Here is an 18,770-nt window from a genome sequence, read left to right as displayed (position 1 = left end):
TTCTATACATTATCTACAGAGGCGCTGATTCTTGCGTGCGACTGCCTACGTGACAAATACCATGTCCTGCCAATAGGTCATCTGCCATAAATGTAATTGCGGTTCTAGAAATATCGATATCGAAATTTATACTCGGAAATGTACGCGACCACCTGTACAAACCGGTAACTTACATCCGAAACGAAATAATGTTAAATATCAGCGAGGAAAAAGAACACGTAAGCCATACATGCGCGTGACATTTTCATTTTTCCCAGTTAAACTGAATTTTTCTAGACCGAACTGCGTGCGTGTTGTCGTATTACATCACGGTAGAATATTAAAAATAATCGTTTCGACCGTTCCCTCGATCGATTTTGCCGACGGATTGAAATATACTTAACGAATTTGTTTCGTTTGCGGAAATAAGAAGCGTAAGAAAGAGGTGTGTTTATAAAAATCTGAAATAATAATACAACAAGAAAGTTGTAACCGCGGTCGAAAGTTCAACGGTTCTCGGGGCGCCTGCGCAATAGAGCAAGTTGGCGCGGAACACCCGGATGTGCTGCCGCACGAGCACGATACGGTAGAAGGAAGAGGCATGACGCCATGTTTTGATGTCGTCATCCCCCCCCAAAACCGCTGTTTCTCGAGCAGCACAATAGTCTGTCAGTGTTTTTCTGTTGCGTGCCTCGTGTTCCGTGTTCCTGGTGGCCGTTTCACCTGGTGCCCCATTCGTCCTCCCCATCGTCGCGTCCAAGTTGGATGCTCGCCTCTGTGGTTCACGCTTATCCCCGTGGGTTGACGGTCGCTGAAGGTGGCCCTTCGTGTCTTTCATGTCCGGGGAAGTAACCGCGGAGCGGGGGGGTCCGCGAGCGTCGTCTACGTGGTGGTAGTGTCCTAGTGCGGGGAGGGCGAGCAACTACGATCCTCCACTGAACGGTGTGATTCAAGTGGTTACGTCACATGATCCTGAGTTGGGTTTTGCGTAGGAAACGCTTTGCGAAAGAAGTGGACGGCGACGACGACGGGGACGAGGACGACGGCCCTGTTAAAATGGAGCTGCGCCTGCACTCACCAGCCGGAGCAGAACCGATCGTCTATCAATGGCCCCTCACCTCCGGATCCGGATCTGTGAGTGAATCTCCTTTTATTCCATCGGTTTCGTTATTAGAACCGCGAGATATCCGATAGATTTCATCTAGAGAGCTGTCGTCTCTGACCTGTCGTTTGTCCCTCGTTCTCACAGCTGATCGTATATGTATATCGCACGACGCGAGTCCCTCGCAACCGCTATTTTGTCACGCTGTCACGTTTATTTTGCCCCACAATCGGTAAATCGCTTCGAGCCCGCGTCTACGCGCCGTCTTTGCCTCGTTATTAACAACTATTTACTTCTACACGCTTTACACCTTTATATGTAAATTGTACGTGTAACGCAAGACGAGTCCACGCATCGTTCTTTGCTTTTTCTCATCCATTCGTGCTTTTCAATTATATTCTATCATTTTATTATATATTAGCCAGACATTTTTACTGTCATTAGATATCTAATATAAAAGATTCTATTTACAGTTGAGACTGTAAATATTTTTTTTATCAAACCGCTACTTTTTATTACATAAAGTACGATTAAATTTGAATGTTTTATAGTAATTATTGAATTATATATGTAAATATATATATATATATATAATTTTACACTTATTTTTACGCTTATGTAAATAAGTCCCTATTATCGTAGTAAACTAAAAGATACCACTGATTTATAGTGGGAAATAACAAGAATTTGGAGGTTCCTTTTATGACATGCAATAAATTTTTATTAGTATACAACCTGTCTCTTGAATATAGCACTTTCCCTTCTTTCCTATAATTCCATAAATTACCTTTAAGGAAATAGTTTTTATTGTCGATTCAAAATTGTTGACTGACAGTAAAATGGCTTAAAATATATGACGGTTATTCCTGTACTCTAAAATGAATTTTTTTTTTCCTTACTTTTATTTCAATTCTTCCCACAATATGCTAATCTTCCTAGAATTTATTTTTAACACCAATAGTTCGATCAGTCATATCCATTATATTTGGGTACATATGCATTTATTGTTAAGCTGGATTTATAAAATTGTTGCATTATTTATAATTCAAATGAATTTTATTAATTAATTATAGGATCGTCACGATGGTGCACTCGATGTTGTTGAAACAATGCGATGGGTTTGCGAAGATTTACCAGATTTGAAGCTACCGTTAGAAAATAACATTCTGTGTAACTATGATACAAGGGATTATGAAAGTATGAAAAATTTATGCGACAGATTTAATAGAGCAATCGATAGTTTGGTCCAATTGGTGAGTAGATAAATGATTTAGCTTTCCATCGTTTTCATGTATTATTTTAATATAATTTGTAAACAGGAGAAAGGCACCAGTTTACCATCGCAGAGGCTGAATAAGCGACCGAGTCGAGGTTTATTAAGGCACATACTTCAACAAACATATAATCAAGCAGTAGTGGAACCAGACAAATTAAATCAATACGAGCCCTTTTCCCCGGAAGTATACGGGGAGACAAGTTACGAGCTTGTCTGTCAAATGATAGATCAGATTGATGTAACGGAAGATGATGTGTTCGTTGATTTGGGATCTGGCGTCGGTCAAGTAGTTCTTCAAATGGCTGCAGCAACTTTATGTAAAATTTGTATTGGCGTTGAAAGAGCTGATGTACCATCGAGATATGCACAGGTATATTATGTTTTCAATGTATCTTTCAGATAGTGCTATCCAGTTAATCGTGATTTATTATATGTACAAGTCTCTTATTTCTGTCAAATTATTAGAGTATGGAAGTAAACTTTCGTAAATGGTTGAATTGGTATGGAAAAAGATGCGGCGAATATCGTTTGGTAAAAGGCGATTTTTTAGCTGACGAGCATCGTGAAAGCATTACCGGAGCTACAATAGTGTTTGTCAATAACTTTGCATTCGGTCCGACGGTGGATCATCAGCTCAAGGAACGGTTCGCTGACTTACGGGATGGTGCACGTATCGTATCGTCGAAATCATTTTGCCCCCTTAACTTTCGCATAACGGATAGAAATCTTAGTGGTAATGTATATTATTCTTTAAAAAAGAAATGGATATATAATATAGCTGGGTCAATGTTTATAAGCATGAATTTTGTACGTACAGATATTGGTACGATAATGCATGTCTCGGAAATGTCACCGCTAAAGGGCTCTGTCTCGTGGACTGGTAAACCGGTGTCTTATTATTTACACGTAATTGATCGTACCAAGTTAGAACGCTATTTCCACCGATTAAAGAATAATAAACAAGGTGGCGATGAAAACTCTGATTCTGTGATAAATAACACTGCCAGCAGTAGTAATAAGGTTACAAATAGGGGCGAGAGAGGTGACAGAGCTAAACGAGATCTTTCGAGGCAGTTAGATAGCCCAAATCATTCGGAACAACAAGGAACAAATAGCGACTCGGACGCTGATGAGAGTATTAAAAATCGTCGACAACCAAATAAGATTCGTAGGAAGTTAAATAGAAAAACGAACGGTATAACGAGACCTCCGGCGAGGGGCAGACAAAGAGGTAGAGGGGTCAAGAAAGCAAAACCCAAGAAAGCGATTAATATTTCTGGTCTGGACTTGCTGCATAGTCAAACATTACTTAGCACATCTCCACAAGCATTAGGAAAGAAACCACCACCCGCGCCTGGTTGCGTGGATCAACAGCTGTCTTCATTGTCACTTTCATTACAGTCACATTCCACCTCTGTGCATGAAGAACTTAGCATACCACCTGCTCCGTCCGCCACTCCGTATGCGTTACAAATACTTTTGGACTTGTACAGGTACATTTATTTTTATACAATATTTGTGTATAGAATTGTTTCTACATCTATCTATGCTTGTATGTAGGGACCAATTCATGCTCATGTTAGAATCGATGAGAACTCCTTCGTACAGGGTATCAGTCAATACAGATATTGCAAAAGAAAGAGAAAGAAATTCAAAATTACAATCGAGAGCGGCGCAACTAGAGAAACAGATAAAAGTATTAATCGACGATAGTGTAGCACTTTTGAAAGCAAGAATGACCGAATTAGGTATAAACGCGACATCGCCTGGAGATTTACTTGCCAAAGCTAAAGAGATAGTTCTTAGACACAAACAGTTGCAAGCTAAAGCAAGTAAGTTGCAAGCTCAAGTTGCGTCTATGGAGAGCGAGCAGTCAAGATTAACTGCGATTAGGCATCAAGAATTGCAGGAGAAATATAGTAGTCTTACAAACACAAACGGTATGTCGAATCCATCACAACCCCTTACTCAGGATTACATATTGAAGGAAATTTCTGCAACTCTGTCACAACGTAAAAGACTACACTGTCAGGTTAGTGACACGTACATATTTTCTTAATCGAAGCGAAAAAACCTTTCAAGTACATAAATTATAAAATATAAAAAACTATTAAAAATGTTTAGGTATCTAAATTGGAACACGAACTAAATGTATTGGAAAGAGCAAGTAATGAAAAACAAGTCGCCGCAATGGCTCAACAGCAAAGGGAAGCAGTGGGTTCAAAACATTTACAAAATCAACATCATCATCATCAACAGCAAAATGGGAAAAGCGGATCATCACGAAAGAACAGAGAAGGGCGTTCTAGATCGCAGGAATGGCCTGATGTTCCTGATATCGGAAAAATACAAGAAAATAATCCGGAAATATTGGCGCAAAAAATTTTAGAGACTGGCAGGCAAATAGAAGCTGGTAGAATGTTGAACAGACAAAATATTAATACCGGTAGCAATTCTAGAACCAGACTGCCACAAACATCGCTCAGTTTTTCTACTACTTCGTCATCCATTTCATCTTCGCAATCGCAAACAAATAATAAAGACACGTCAAATAGAACTCAAGAACCTCCTAGGGTTGCGAATTTCGAGGATAGGTTAAAGAGTATTATTACAAGCGTTTTGAACGAAGATCAGCAAAATAGGAATAAACAACAACAAATGCAACTACAGGTGCAATTACAAAATCAGACTGAGTCAGATAGAAAACGTATTGCGCTACCACAGAATGTTTCTACTCCTGATTATACACAGGTAACTTCCACTTATTGCCCTCTAAAGCTAATATTCATTTTATGTGGTCTCATTTCGAGCACTGAATTAGTAATTCTCCATACCATTCTATTACGCATGTATCAATTCTTATTCAATACATTTATATTTATATAATATTTTCTTTAGAAATTTTTCACGTAGATAAAAGTAGAATAATAGAAAACGGACACTTAGCACAATAACGTGTATATATATTATAACTTATACATTATACATATGTATAAGTTACATCATCTTTTCATAGGTTTCACCTGCGAAGTTAGCGCTTCGCCGTCATCTCTCTCAAGAACGTCTTTCCTCTCACTTAACGCCATCCGACAGGCCAACAATCGACTCAAGGCAGTCGAGTCATGACAATCGTATTGTAACAGGAGGAAACGGTTTACTCGGTACTAGAACGATTGGCGATTTAGTCAGTGGAGAGATAGAAAGAACGCTAGAGATATCCAATCAATCAATAATAAACGCAGCTGTGGATATGAGTGCGATGATAAGGCCTGAAACTGTATATTCTCCTATTAGTAGACCAGCTAGTGCAGAGGGTGATGCGGGTTTATCAACTCTTGCGCACGTGGCAAGTTATGCTCCAACATCTTCAGCAGTTGCGACATGTACTCCTACCACAACTTCAAGATCGTCTGTATTATTTACTCCAGTAACACAACCACAAAGGTATTGTGTTATATACACGAAGTTTCTTTGTCATTAAGTACTGTTTATTTGCTGCGGAATGTTACAACTCCAAATTTATAGTTATTTGAGTTATATCATTTGTCGTTACAGCAAATGAGCATTATGTTCGTATATGTAGAACATTTCATACTTTAATCTATCCATCTTTTCTTATTTAGATACACACCAGTACAATTACCGCGTGCAGACATCAAACCTTATCACGAGTCGTATTTCTCTGACAATCCTCAGTCACTTACGCAGAATCATCCTCCACCATCGTTACACACATCACAAGCCACATCGAACGGTGAACTTTTGCCGGTAGAAGGATTAGCTGCATCTCTACATGCTCGTATATTGAATAATCATAATTCAAAAGCCGAGCCAATGCTTTCTACGAGTAGAAGGTACTGGAGGTTCATATATACTACTTTTTCTTTTCATATTAAAGGCTATTATCTAAGACGTATTTTTTTTCTTTTCTTTTTCTGTGATAGATTTCAACCGTATCCTCGATATGCAACCAATAGTAATAGTAATGGCAGCGCCGCAACAAACGGTATGGTGACGGGCATTTGTCAATCACAGCCATCGATGTCAGTAAAAACAGAAGCAGTGGTATCATCGGTGAGCACAACCGGAGCGCCTTTGAGTCCACTTGTAGAACCGCATTCAAATACATCTACACCATTAGTTGATGAACCCCAAATGACAACCCAGAGACAACGAAACGGTATCGGTGATGACGGTAAGCAGAACGTTCCGCATTTTCATTCTACCCCTCTTATTATGCATTCTATCCAAGTATTAGAGTAGGAAACGCTTTGGAATGTATATATCCGAGTTTTTTAATATGCTTCCTACGCTGGCTGTAAGAAGAAACATCCATATACAGGTAACCCCCGTATAACACGGTGATTGGGTTATCAAAAATCGCCGTGTTATACGAAAGTAAGGATTAATATTAAACATAGGCTTTAGCTCTGAAATGTACACTACAAAACTACACAACTAATAGTTTCATTTAATGGCCAATCACGTTAATATTAAACGATTAACAAATGAAAGAATATTTTTTCAGCTCATCTTATGTATTGGTGGATCTTTACCTACTGACTGTACACCACTTAAAAATCTCCATTATTGGAGATTTATGCAATTTTCTAACTCTATTAGATTAAACCTACTTTGTACAAATGCTGTGTCATACGGGGGTTCACTGTACTTATTTAAGTACATTCTACTGTAGTTATATACCTTGAAATTTTTTAATATTACCGTTTCTAAACAAGATAAATGAATTTTTTTATAGAGTTCATAAAACCTTGTGTTTAGCAATACAAATTATCAACTATTAATATTTTGACATACTGTATGTACGAGGTGTACGATTTGTTTATTCTATCCGTAAATATTCTTTTATATCTTCACTATACAAAACTTATACTAAACACTCTGCTTTACCTTTTTCTAAACACTTGTATTAATTTCTGCTCTGCATCTTTAATTAGTTTTTTATGCACTAATGATTTAAGATCCATTGTTTATGGTTTACTTTATCTACGGAGCTGGTTACTTGATCTTTATTTATATTTATTTTTGTTGTTGTTTGCTGTATTTGTTAGATGCACTGTAGCTGTTTGTTGGTTAGATCTGTCTGTCACATACTCAATCTCACTCACAACCCTTGAAGCTTGTTTTATTAGAGATTGAGAACACATTCAGAGGGAGAAATGAAAAAGTACGGCTGCCTGTGGGTTGGTTCGTGGTTGCTGGTGAGTTATCCCACAGGGGTTGTTCAAAATTCTTTTTCTTTTTATTATCGTTATTACAGGCATTCGATAAAATACGGATTCAGATTCTGATAGCTTCTTTAACCGTTGATAGAATCTAACGAATAAAATGTCAAATTTTTATTGGAATATTTCCATGAAAATAAGCCAGACCCAACAAATTTGACAAAATAAAGAAAAATAAATGATGCAGATCGTTTAACAATTTGCAGCCTACTTATGCATACTAAGAAATTTAAGAACAAATGAGCATGTTAGATTTATGTTAAAATATAGTATCTTTAATTTATGGGTTTCTGTAATTTTAGTGCATGCTTTTCTGCATGATAGGATAATATTTTAAGTGCGATTAATGTAGTATTTCCTTCATTAAGTACTTATATGTATCATACAAGAAAAGGTGAACTGGATGTTACAAGGTACTGTAACATGATATGTAAATCAGCTTTACCAATGAATCATCCAATTCTAAAGAAAAACAATACTACATTATACGTATAAATCATCTCTATTAGATCTCAATATTTATTATACATACATATACTTACTTACAGATTAATATTTATTATCTACCTACTTCTTTCAACTATATTTCAAATATACAATTTCTTATACAGCAACTTTAGAATACTATTTACTGTGGCTATATACACACATAAACGATGTTCTTCTGTAATATAATTAATACTTGTAACAATCGCAATAGTACAATCGTATATTGTTATACTATTATTATTATTGAAGAGGATCATTGGCTTATTTTTATGAAAATACGTTGTACCGTCTTACCTCGAATAAGCGGTACAGCAACTAAGTGGAATTCACTTTGCAGACGGAGAGACGGACTGGCAAGATCGTATCAGTTCTGGATTTGACAGATTGGTTGCATTCGCGTCCACGGAGCTGGACAAACGAAGAAGATCGACGGAAGGTGTGAACACGAGTCCTGACAGCGGTTTAGGGTCGGATAGCACAGTGACAGGGCCACCACCGGTGATTCCGTCGCCAGACGAAGCACTTGGACCTCCGCGTACACCATCGCCGACCAGTCCTCGTCCACCGAATCCCTCCAACAGTAGTAGTACAAGCAGCAATAGTAGCAATAGCAGCAGCGCATCGACGGTGCCTCTGAAATATCAGCGTCAAACAGATCCGGAACGACATCATTTTAAGAAAAAGTTTTTTCATAGAGATTGGAACAACTCTGGGAGCACCAGTAAGTTTCGCCCTAAAGGCAAAGATTGGGATTGGAATCATTCAGGACAGTGGCCTTCGAATGATGAACAATCGTAATCGACTTTTTATACACACAGTATCGTAATAAAAAAAAAAAAAGGAGCGAGTATATTAAGCTTTTTAACGGGTTCTCTCTCACGGTTGTTAGGTTTGAATGAATTTAATTAAATTGGACGCGGTCTGCGTTTGCTTTGGTTGCGGATATATCATTTCTTTTCACTTCTAGAAATGTTATTTCTCACATCCTCCTGCTCTTCTTTGTGTAGTGTGATTTTTAGAGTAATTCTTGATTGATTCGACATACGTATCAGGTTACAATACATATTGCATCTGGTTTTTTGTTTCCTTTCTTAAGCAAGCCATGTGAAGTATTACTCTCTAGTTTGCGTTAATCATTCTTTTTTCTCTTTTATTGTTTTAATTTTAATGGAACAGAGTCGGACGAAAGGCGATAATTCGTTCTTCGTTTTTACGCGTTTTGTATTTATTTAAAGAGGAACTTGATCGTGAGGCTAAATATACTGCGAAATTGAGGATATACTTTGACCGTAAAAAACTATTTAATATTTAGCTGTATACATATACGTATATCAAAACGTGATAACGGAAGGACGTGAAGAAACGCTGTTATACATTACTCATCGATAAGCATTTTAACTTAATATTATTAGCCACTACATTTTTTGGTGAACAAAAAATCAATTTAGAAGATAATCATTATCAATTTGACGGTGAAAATATGTTTGCCTTTGTCAGTACAGTATTACCTCTTTAATAGATACATCTTTTCTCTTTAATTAATACATTTTCCACATCAGTCACTGGAATCGTTTTTATTGCACGGACATAAGCGTTATGATATCTCAATAACCGTAATCAAAATAGGAATTAATTTTTATACTTTGTGTTTCACAATTACGGAGTTATATTAATTAAAATTACAGAAGTTTTTCCAATGAAAATAACCGACCATATATGCCTAATAAGTGAAATGACTACAATTTAGCAGTATAATAGTCTGGCTCTAGATTCATTCAGGAACTGAAAGTATGCATGTGCGTCCTGCATTCTGTATTAAATTTACAAGCACTTTGTCAAGGAAATTTGTAAGAAGCATCAATTAAAGAGGAAATATTGTATACGTTAATACCATTGAGATTTTTTCCTTGAGGGGAAGAAAAGAAAAAATAAATAAAATGGTTTATAAATGATAGCACGTCTATAATCATGGTACATGACTGTTACATGTAAAATGTAGTAGGGTAACAAAAGAAGTGCTATGTAAAGAATGTACCATCAATTATAGAAATGTAGCTAACAATTAGTCGATAAAGCAGAAAAAAAGAAGCTACCAAAACCTACGTGTGTTCGTAGCAAATTTTCGCTGCAAATTTTATACGCGGCTTCGTATCCCTGAATCGTTTCCAGAGGATACAATATCAAAGTGTTCACTGTCGCTCATAGATGGATATGACGACAGACAGCGAAGAATAGTCATTTCACTGACCGAATGTTAAATGTAATCCACTTTTTTTTCTTTTTTTTTTTTTTTTTTTTTTTATAATCTTTTGTTTCCTTTTGGCACAAATTTACCCATTGATTTTGTAATATTGTGCAGAATAATCCAAAGAACAATGTTTCTACGAGAGTTGAATAAAGAAAAATTTTCCAACAGTTTGTCGAGACACGAAATAAAATCTTGCTGGTGGAATATGACGAGGTTCGACTTGTAAATAAGATGCGTCGCACTTTTTAAAACTACGCGCATCTTTGTTGTATAAAAGATTTTTTTAGTCATTGTGTCGTAAATATAGCGCAGAAAATTTGTATAAAGCGAGAGAGAGAGAGAGAGAGAGAGAGAGAGAGAGAGAGAGGGAGAGAGAAAGAGAGAAGAATAGCTAAGTAACTGTCATGAATCAATGTGTAAAAAAAAACAAAAAAGAATGTAAGAAAAAATCGATCGCTCGTCGTGTATGATTGTAAATTAGTTATCGAATTATTTAATAATTCCCTTATACAATTAATACGATACGATTAAATAACGATGTAGGCACCCGCCAAGTTTAGCATGTTATATACACTGCCGAATCTTCTATTAATTTTATTATTGATCATGATTATTATTTATTGTTTTTATTGAAATATTTTAATACTAAGGTTTTTGTATAACAATCATATTTTCTCTTTCATTCCTACCTTCCATTTGCGTGTTTTACTACTTTGGTAAAAAGGAAATGAAAAAATAATCTTACAAATCATGGTACTATGAAGAATACTTATGTTGTATTGTTACCACCTTTTTTTCGCCTGATTCTCTTTGGCGCCGAGAAAAATAAATAAGAGAGAAAACAGCGTAGAATGGTAGACACATTTTTAAGTGTATCTCACCGCAGGAGTAAAAGTAATTTATTACTATGTTGCCTGATTATGTTAATCGTTGTCTAATGCAATAGTATACTTTGGTTGTAAAAGGAAGGATATGCTAGTACATTCGTTAGGGTATACCATTCACTGATTTGTTGCGTGAGCGAATAATGGTTGAAATATAAATATATACACAAGGCAAGATCGTAACACGACTTTATAGAATCAAGAGGCAGATGTAAACAATATCTGTAGATATAATGCAACAAAGTACAAAGTTCTACCTGAACAGATTATATTTCATACAGTATCTGTTTTGTACATTGAGTAACCAATGCATTGAAATATACCACATTTTTATCTTAATTTATTAAATCTTTAATCGTTCCATTGACAATGCTGTTATCATTTTCATAAAAAAAAATTGCATAATCTATATTATCATCTAATGCATACTTGTAAGCTGTATGGAAATTATTTGTACGGGATTTGTAACGAAACAAAACATTATCAAAAATCCTATATGTCCCGTTCCTCTGTAACGCGATATCGCGCAACTCCTGCATTATTATTATGTAATTCATTCAAATTTCAGTGTCAATGACATTTGCAATAGAGGTGCCAGCATGCACTTTATATCGTACATACTATGTTTCGTGCAAAAGATAAATGTTATACGGGTTTCGCAACCCGCGATGCGTCCGCACGTGTATAAAAGAACAAGTTCGTCGTTATTCAAAGTACTTGAACTTGACATTTATAACACATCATTATGGCCTTCGTGTTAGAAACTGTATTGCTACTTTTTTTTCGCCTAGCGTACGGACTTGAAACGCAGGATATTGAAATTGTTTTATTACCATTGTGGAAAACGGCGGATAGCGCTATAGAGGTAATCTTCGTTGCAACATTTTTTATCATTCACCGTCATACCTGTCATTTATATATGTATATGTATGTATTCTTTTTATAGAATTCATTGTATGATATATTATTTAGTTAACAAATTACAGGTGCCCTTAAATTTTAAAGTTTTCGACCGGTCGATTGATCTAAGATTACGCAGAAACGATAAACTTATAGCGCCTCGATTTCAAGTTTGGAAACGTAGCGATGAAGACACCTTGGAAGAGATACCAGAACTTGGCGAAACGATCTCGTGCCATTACCTTCATAGGGATGATTTTAGTACCGCGGCTGTGAGTCTTTGCGGAGAACGTGGAATGGTCAGTATCACGATTTCAAAGCATAAGGATTGACTAAAAATCTTTTAAAACTGATTACTTTTACTCGTAATAGCATGGTTTGGTCTTTCTGGAGAACTCCACCTTAGAGATCACACCGCTTCGGGATCAGGAAATCTCATTATTCGATGATCGTTACATCAGAAGACGTTCAGATACATCAGGAGAGCCTCACATCGTCAAACGAGCTTTCCGCCCTCTCACATTTTTTGAAGATCAAACAAAATATTACACACAATTGCATAATAACTTAATAGAAGGAAGTCAGAACACAGAACCGTTGGAAAATCTCTTCAGGAATGATGCGAATGACGGTCTGACGTTAGAATTAGCACTGTTCTTCGACGAGGCTGGCTACAATCTTTTTTCACCTTTCTTCGGGAAAAACGATGAAGAAATGCGCGATATGCTTTTAGCTTACGTAAACGGCGTGCAAGCAATCTATCATCATCCAAGTTTAGGAGTTGCGATCGATATTTCTCTCGTACGACTAGAGATTATGGAGAAACAACCTTGGGACCTACCGCACCATGACGGAGAACGAGGGAAATTGTTAGATTCGTTTTGTAATTACGCAATGAAGAAGAATCCTGCGGATGAATGGCATCCCAATCACTGGGACATGGGACTGTACGTTTCTGGTCTAGATTTCTATGCCATTGAAGCTGGTCAAAAGAATAGTGCCACTATGGGACTGGCAGTAGTAGGTGGATTGTGCGTCGACCAGTATTCCTGCGTTATTGCCGAACTGGGTGTTACGAATCAATTTGGGAAACCCTTTCCATCGGCAGGTTTCACGTCCGTTTACATAGCTGCGCACGAAATCGGTCACAAGTAAGTTTACCGCTTAATTTTTTACTATAAGAGAAAGTGAATAACTTCTACCCGCAATAGAAGAGTTGAAGATAAGTAAGTCGACCAATTTGATCAACGTTTTCTGTTTAAAAAGCTTGGGAATGCATCACGATTCCACGGGTAATACGTGCCCCAAGGACGGCTATATAATGTCTCCCAGCAGAGGCACTTACGGCGAAACTATTTGGTCGGAGTGCAGCCGCGATGTAGCGCAAAAGCTTCTATATATGAAACCTTGCCTCGCGGACAGGCCAACTTCTCCAACAAGCAATCGATTGGACCACACCCGATTCTTCAACCTCCCAGGAAGAGAATGGACCGCAAAACGGCAATGCGAAGTGTTTCTCCGCGACAAGGACGCCAGTGTGGCTACATTTTACAAAGCTTGCGAGTCCTTGCAGTGTACAACTCCGCACAGAAGCGGCTACTACATAGCCGGACCAGCCCTAGACGGTACTTATTGTGCGCCAGGGAAAGAGTGCCGCGGCGGTGAATGTAAAAATGCTTTACAAATCTACCCCGGGTCGAACAAGCCTTTCGTACCAGGTGGATGGAGCGAATGGAAGACAGGACCATGTAAAAGTGGATGCATCGCGAAATCCATTGGCGCTCAAACCAAACAACGATTCTGTAACAGACCAACGCCAAAGAACACGGAAGTAGGTTGTCAGGGGTTAGAATACGATGTAGTTCTTTGCAGGGACGAGAATCTATGCAAGAAGAAACGCAAGAACGCGAACGAGTTCGCGACGCTGAGATGCGTCGAATTCAGCGAAAGATTGCCAGAATTGGATGGCAAGGGTGGTGGGCTACAGGCGCCGCATGAGCCTGAAAGGCCATGGATGGCTTGCGCTATATTCTGTCGGCGAAAAGACATAGCATCTTATTACACACCGCGCGTGGAATTAAACGACCTTGGCCTTGACCCATACTTTCCAGATGGGACATGGTGTCACTCCGACGAGGTGGGACAAAATTATTTTTGTCGCCAACACCACTGTCTGCCGGAGAGTTTTCGTTTCGAGAAAACGCTAATGAAGGACCGTCAAAACGATGACACACAGTTCGGCCCTCAGAACGCGCACGCCGGAGGGCTTCGTCTTGACGATCAGGTGATCAAGTATTTCAGCTTGGGTCCCGACGGGTTGCCCCTCTTGACCTCCTTGCCGCACGGTATTGGGTTTCCGCCAGACGAGGACGAATGGATCGATAAAGATTACATAGAATTGGTGAAACCGATGGGGCAGACTGTCTCGGAATTATTGCATCTGACGAGAAAGTAACGCGTGTTGAAGGCAATGAAATTTTAGACTTTTTAGATTTCTTTGCAAGCTATTATATTTTGTTTTTCTGTTTCAAGTACTTTCCTTTATTTATATCTACATTTTTTAAATTCCATTTTGTGAAGTTTTACAGTGTGATTAGAATGTTTTTCTGTCTTATGGATTGATTAGATCATAATATGTGAATTCTCGCACTACATGCTTAACATGAAAAGTGTTTTCAAGATTTTATCGGTTGTGAATATTGAAAATCGAGTAATCATTAACGAATGACTGTAAAATAATTGTACTAATCTACAATAAATGAATGTTTGAAAAGATCAAATTTTTTCTTATTTCTGTTGGTTTTATCTGCTCATCATTATTCGACAATTTCATTCGTTTCGCATACATATACATGACCGTATAATATAAATATGTCCACATACTATCAATTATATATGTATACATGGACGTATATAAAAATGAAGGATGTACGGCATCGTATATAAATGTAGACATACGTACATATTTACACAGAAATTCTACTGTTTCTCTACGTAGTTATGTGTGAAAGTATCTCGGGAGATAGGACGATGACGTCACCTACTTTGCTGTCTATTTTAGGAGTGTCCCGATGTTATATCCAACGTAGGAGCGATCATGAGACAAAAGGATCGAATAAAAGTACAAAATCGTGTCACTTAATTGTATCGATATTATTTTAACGTACAAATAATTAACCAACCATTAAAATTAAGAAGACGCGTTACATAAGAAAACAATCAGCTAGATATTACAAATAGTGGTTACACATCTGCTTTCATATGACGAAATGTTTCATACTGATCACTGTGAGCGTAAGAAAAAAGAAAAGAGAACGATGAAAGTTGATCTTTTAACATTTTTTGTATATACTCCACTAATTTCATAGTATATGTACGTATTTGTAATTTGTTAGAAACTAAAATGAATTGAATGTTATTATATATGAAAGATGAAATGAAGACGGAAAAGGAAGAAACATGATTCGAGTATGATAGTGGTGGCTCAATTAGTCATACTTCCGCAGATCTATCGCTCATACAAATCAGGCGCTCCATACGCATTTACGCTGCAGGCAATACTTACAGATCACGTACATACGCCCGTTCGCTCAAGGTGTATACACAATACATACTCTGAATGTACAGAAACAACAAAATCATTTAAATCACACTCATACAAAAGTTACGCTAACACGCTCTCACTGTTAAATCATATAACTTAATCGTAAATTTACTTGATCTTAATCACTATTTAGGATCTTTTTTTCCCGCGTGTAAAGGCAAAAGTAGATTTCTCACTGCACTACCAAAAAGCAACTTATTTTCCATTCTTTCTTTCGTCTCGAATTCTTAATGAAAAATAAGCTTGCCTAAACTCAAATGAAAGAAATGGATTCTTTTTTTATACATTTGACTAATGGAAAAATCACATTTTCCTAGCTATGAGATAAAATTAATATTCGTTTCGCATCAACAAATTTTCACAGCTCTCTAACCACGCAGTATGTACTAGAACGTACACGAGTGTTAAGTCTCGTCAATTGGGACGATTAGAGGACTGTCATTGTGATGACAATTACCCATGTGTTCGTTTCTTCAATTTGTTTGAGTTTTCAATTCGGCAGAGTATCGTACAGTATATCCTTTGCACTTTGCGTTAATGTTTCAGGGAACTTGATGTCGAACGAAACCAAGAGATCACCTTTCCTTGACGGTTCTTTCGGGAATGGTAGGCCTTTACCTTGAATCCTTTTGACCAGATTGGGTTTCACAATTTCTCTCGTCAAATTCAAATTGATTTTCTCGCCTGTAAGCGTAGGAACTTCAATGACAGTACCGCACAGAGCTTGTTTCAAGCTCAGCTTGCAAGTGAATCTTATATCGCTCCCTTCTCTTCTGAAAAGAGGATGTGGTTTGTCCCTAATGATGAAAACAATGTCCGCTGGAACCTTCCCACGGCTTTGGTCACCTTCCTTCTGGAAGGTGATCTTAGTACCAGCCTTCCATCCAGGTTTTACGTTAATTGTGAGAACTTTGTCTTCCTTCTTGGTTGTGCCGTCAGGTTGTACAACTCGTCTAGAGATTTTCATTTTCTTCGTACAGCCACGCAGAATCTCTTCTAAAGTGATGTACAAATCGTGTTCTATGGCAGGATCTTGCGTACGATCTTTATTGCCACCTCCTCTACCAGAGTTAGGTCCCACAAAGTTGAATGAATGCGACCTAAAAGTTTGTCCACCCGGACCACCTTGTCGTTGAGGTCCAATTCCTAGACCAAGCGGGTCATCTATGTCCATGTCATCATCGTGGAAACTAAATACCCGGTTTCCTACTGGACCTCTAAATTCGAAGAAGGTTTGGAACGGACTAGCAGAACCAAAGAATTGAGCAAAGGTGGCTTTCGGATCTCCATGGAAGGTGTACGTTGTGCCACCGCCTCCTCCACCTGCAGACCCAGCTTCTCCCTTTAGTCCCTCTTCTCCAAATTTGTCATAGACCTCTCTCTTTTTAGCATCAGAAAGTACTTCATAAGCTTCTGCTATTTCTTTAAACTTCTCCTCTGCTCCTGCACTCCTGTTCTTGTCAGGATGATACTTCAGAGCTAACTTTCTGTATGCTTTTTTGATCTCATCGTCAGTGGCATTTTTGTTTATGCCCAATATTTTATAGTAATCTTTCCCCATTGGTCTTTGATCTGTAACAATTTAAATAAACGAAAGATTGGTACTTTGTTCTTGTAATAAAACTTACACTGTCTTTCAAGAAAAAAATTACTTTATTTTTGTCTTTTTGTTTACAATTACTATGTTACATTTTAATAATGGTACTTTATTATTCATTTTATTTAACAATAAATACGAATCAATGAGGTATGTGATACATTTCGCTATTTACTTTTATTCTACTAAAGCATGCATTAAATACGGTTGATTTTACTCCGAAATTATTTCGCTGCATCTATCGCGATCGTTATATACATAACAATGCGTGGTCCAGGCGAAATATTACATCATTCCAGACACGTTTTTTTGGAGTCCGTATAATGTTCTGTATTGACGATTTGGGAAACGACGTTTAACGCAACGTGACCATAAAAGTGCGGCTCTTTCTGAAGTTTCAAGTACGACTTCAACGTCACACATTACAAAGAACTGTTTTCATCTTTCACAAATTATCGTAATGCGTACAGAAATTTTATATATATATATATATATATATCTTTTTTAAATACGGACAGTTCAAGATCGCGATCTTTCGTATTTCACAATTGAGTACATAAGTAATTGTGCGAAAAGTCTATAACACTCTTGAAGTCTGGAAAATGAAAAAATGCTGTTTCATCTTAAGACGCGTTTTGTCGCAAATTAGGCTATTAAGAAAAAAGGATATGCGAAACGTGTTGTGTTCATTTCATGACCGAGATACAGGTGGAGCAATGGCACATAAATATCGAATGTGATAATGACAATTATCTGCCATTTTTTTCATATATTCTCAAGGAAATATATATGGATGTCTCTCTAACGCACACCCACGTATACGTATTCTCACCAATATCTATTTCTGGCAATGATGAGCGCGTATAAGCGACGAATGTGTCCGCTCCTACAAACGTGCAACGATTTCGAGCAGCGTAAAAATAAATTCTACCGTGTCCACGATGCCTGTCCTAATCTCCACCTTGAGCATTTGCCTCTAATGTTAAATTATACGACGAACATACGCGAACGAACTCCCCATCGCGCGCCACCCATTTTTTCCCTGCGAACATCTGACAGAAATCGGGGATCCTTACGGAGTGTTCGTTTACAATCTTCGTTCAACACTTACCGCTGTTGTTCTTGCGATTGCTTGATAAATTACAAAAAAAAACCAATTGGCACTGATTCACCGAGCTCTTATAAAAAAAAAACGTTACGCGGATCAATGAACTGTTTGTTTCTGACAGATTCACCGAAACAACATTTAACACCTCTCTTCACGTACTAAAGTGTCGCGTAAGCTGCGCAGTCCATATATACAAACTTTCCTTCTAGTGGCTTCCGGAACTTTCGAGAATGGGTCGACGGCAGTTCCGTAGCACTTATTTAATGACGTCAGTAACCCCCTCTCACGCACATAGATCGAAAATCTGGCTGACAAACGTACGCGCGCTTTACGAAAC

The 18,770-nt window shown here is 37.7% G+C and overlaps 3 protein-coding genes across 4 annotated transcripts; 2 read left to right on the top strand and 1 right to left on the bottom strand.

The window, feature by feature from the left end:
* The first annotated feature begins 498 nt into the window (after positions 1 to 498).
* Positions 499 to 9,621, top strand: Gpp (DOT1 like histone lysine methyltransferase grappa). 2 transcript variants are annotated; one of them, XR_013102629.1, is made up of 12 exons: positions 499 to 1,113; positions 2,155 to 2,334; positions 2,401 to 2,727; positions 2,823 to 3,090; positions 3,175 to 3,850; positions 3,918 to 4,389; positions 4,482 to 5,108; positions 5,374 to 5,801; positions 5,981 to 6,211; positions 6,302 to 6,552; positions 7,430 to 7,579; positions 8,430 to 8,567. XR_013102629.1 is itself a non-coding variant. In XM_076906636.1 (11 exons), the coding sequence occupies exons 1-11, from the start codon at positions 946 to 948 to the stop codon at positions 8,888 to 8,890; spliced, it is 4,089 nt and encodes a 1,362-aa protein (XP_076762751.1). In that variant the 5' UTR covers positions 502 to 945; the 3' UTR covers positions 8,891 to 9,621. The 2 variants fall into 2 exon arrangements, 1 of the variants encoding a protein (XP_076762751.1); XM_076906636.1 differs by lacking the exon at positions 7,430 to 7,579 and having other exon boundaries at positions 502 to 1,113; positions 8,430 to 9,621.
* A 137-nt stretch (positions 9,622 to 9,758) lies between these two features.
* Positions 9,759 to 14,807, top strand: Stl (ADAMTS metallopeptidase stall). The gene is made up of 4 exons (XM_076906595.1): positions 9,759 to 12,089; positions 12,211 to 12,423; positions 12,497 to 13,275; positions 13,391 to 14,807. Exons 1-4 carry the CDS (start codon positions 11,970 to 11,972, stop codon positions 14,577 to 14,579), a joined length of 2,301 nt encoding a protein of 766 aa, XP_076762710.1. The 5' UTR covers positions 9,759 to 11,969; the 3' UTR covers positions 14,580 to 14,807.
* A 451-nt stretch (positions 14,808 to 15,258) lies between these two features.
* LOC143430366 (dnaJ protein homolog 1) lies at positions 15,259 to 18,655 on the bottom strand. The gene is made up of 2 exons (XM_076906596.1): positions 18,437 to 18,655; positions 15,259 to 17,300 (listed from the first exon to the last, which is right to left on the bottom strand). The coding sequence occupies exon 2, from the start codon at positions 17,287 to 17,289 to the stop codon at positions 16,219 to 16,221; it is 1,071 nt and encodes a 356-aa protein (XP_076762711.1). The 5' UTR covers positions 17,290 to 17,300; positions 18,437 to 18,655; the 3' UTR covers positions 15,259 to 16,218.
* Positions 18,656 to 18,770: the final 115 nt, after the last annotated feature.

The sequence above is a fragment of the Xylocopa sonorina genome, chromosome 13 (genome assembly GCF_050948175.1).
Source record: "Xylocopa sonorina isolate GNS202 chromosome 13, iyXylSono1_principal, whole genome shotgun sequence".
In the NCBI taxonomy this organism is placed as follows: domain Eukaryota; kingdom Metazoa; phylum Arthropoda; class Insecta; order Hymenoptera; family Apidae; genus Xylocopa; species Xylocopa sonorina.
This window is presented reverse-complemented; position numbering and strand designations above follow the sequence as displayed.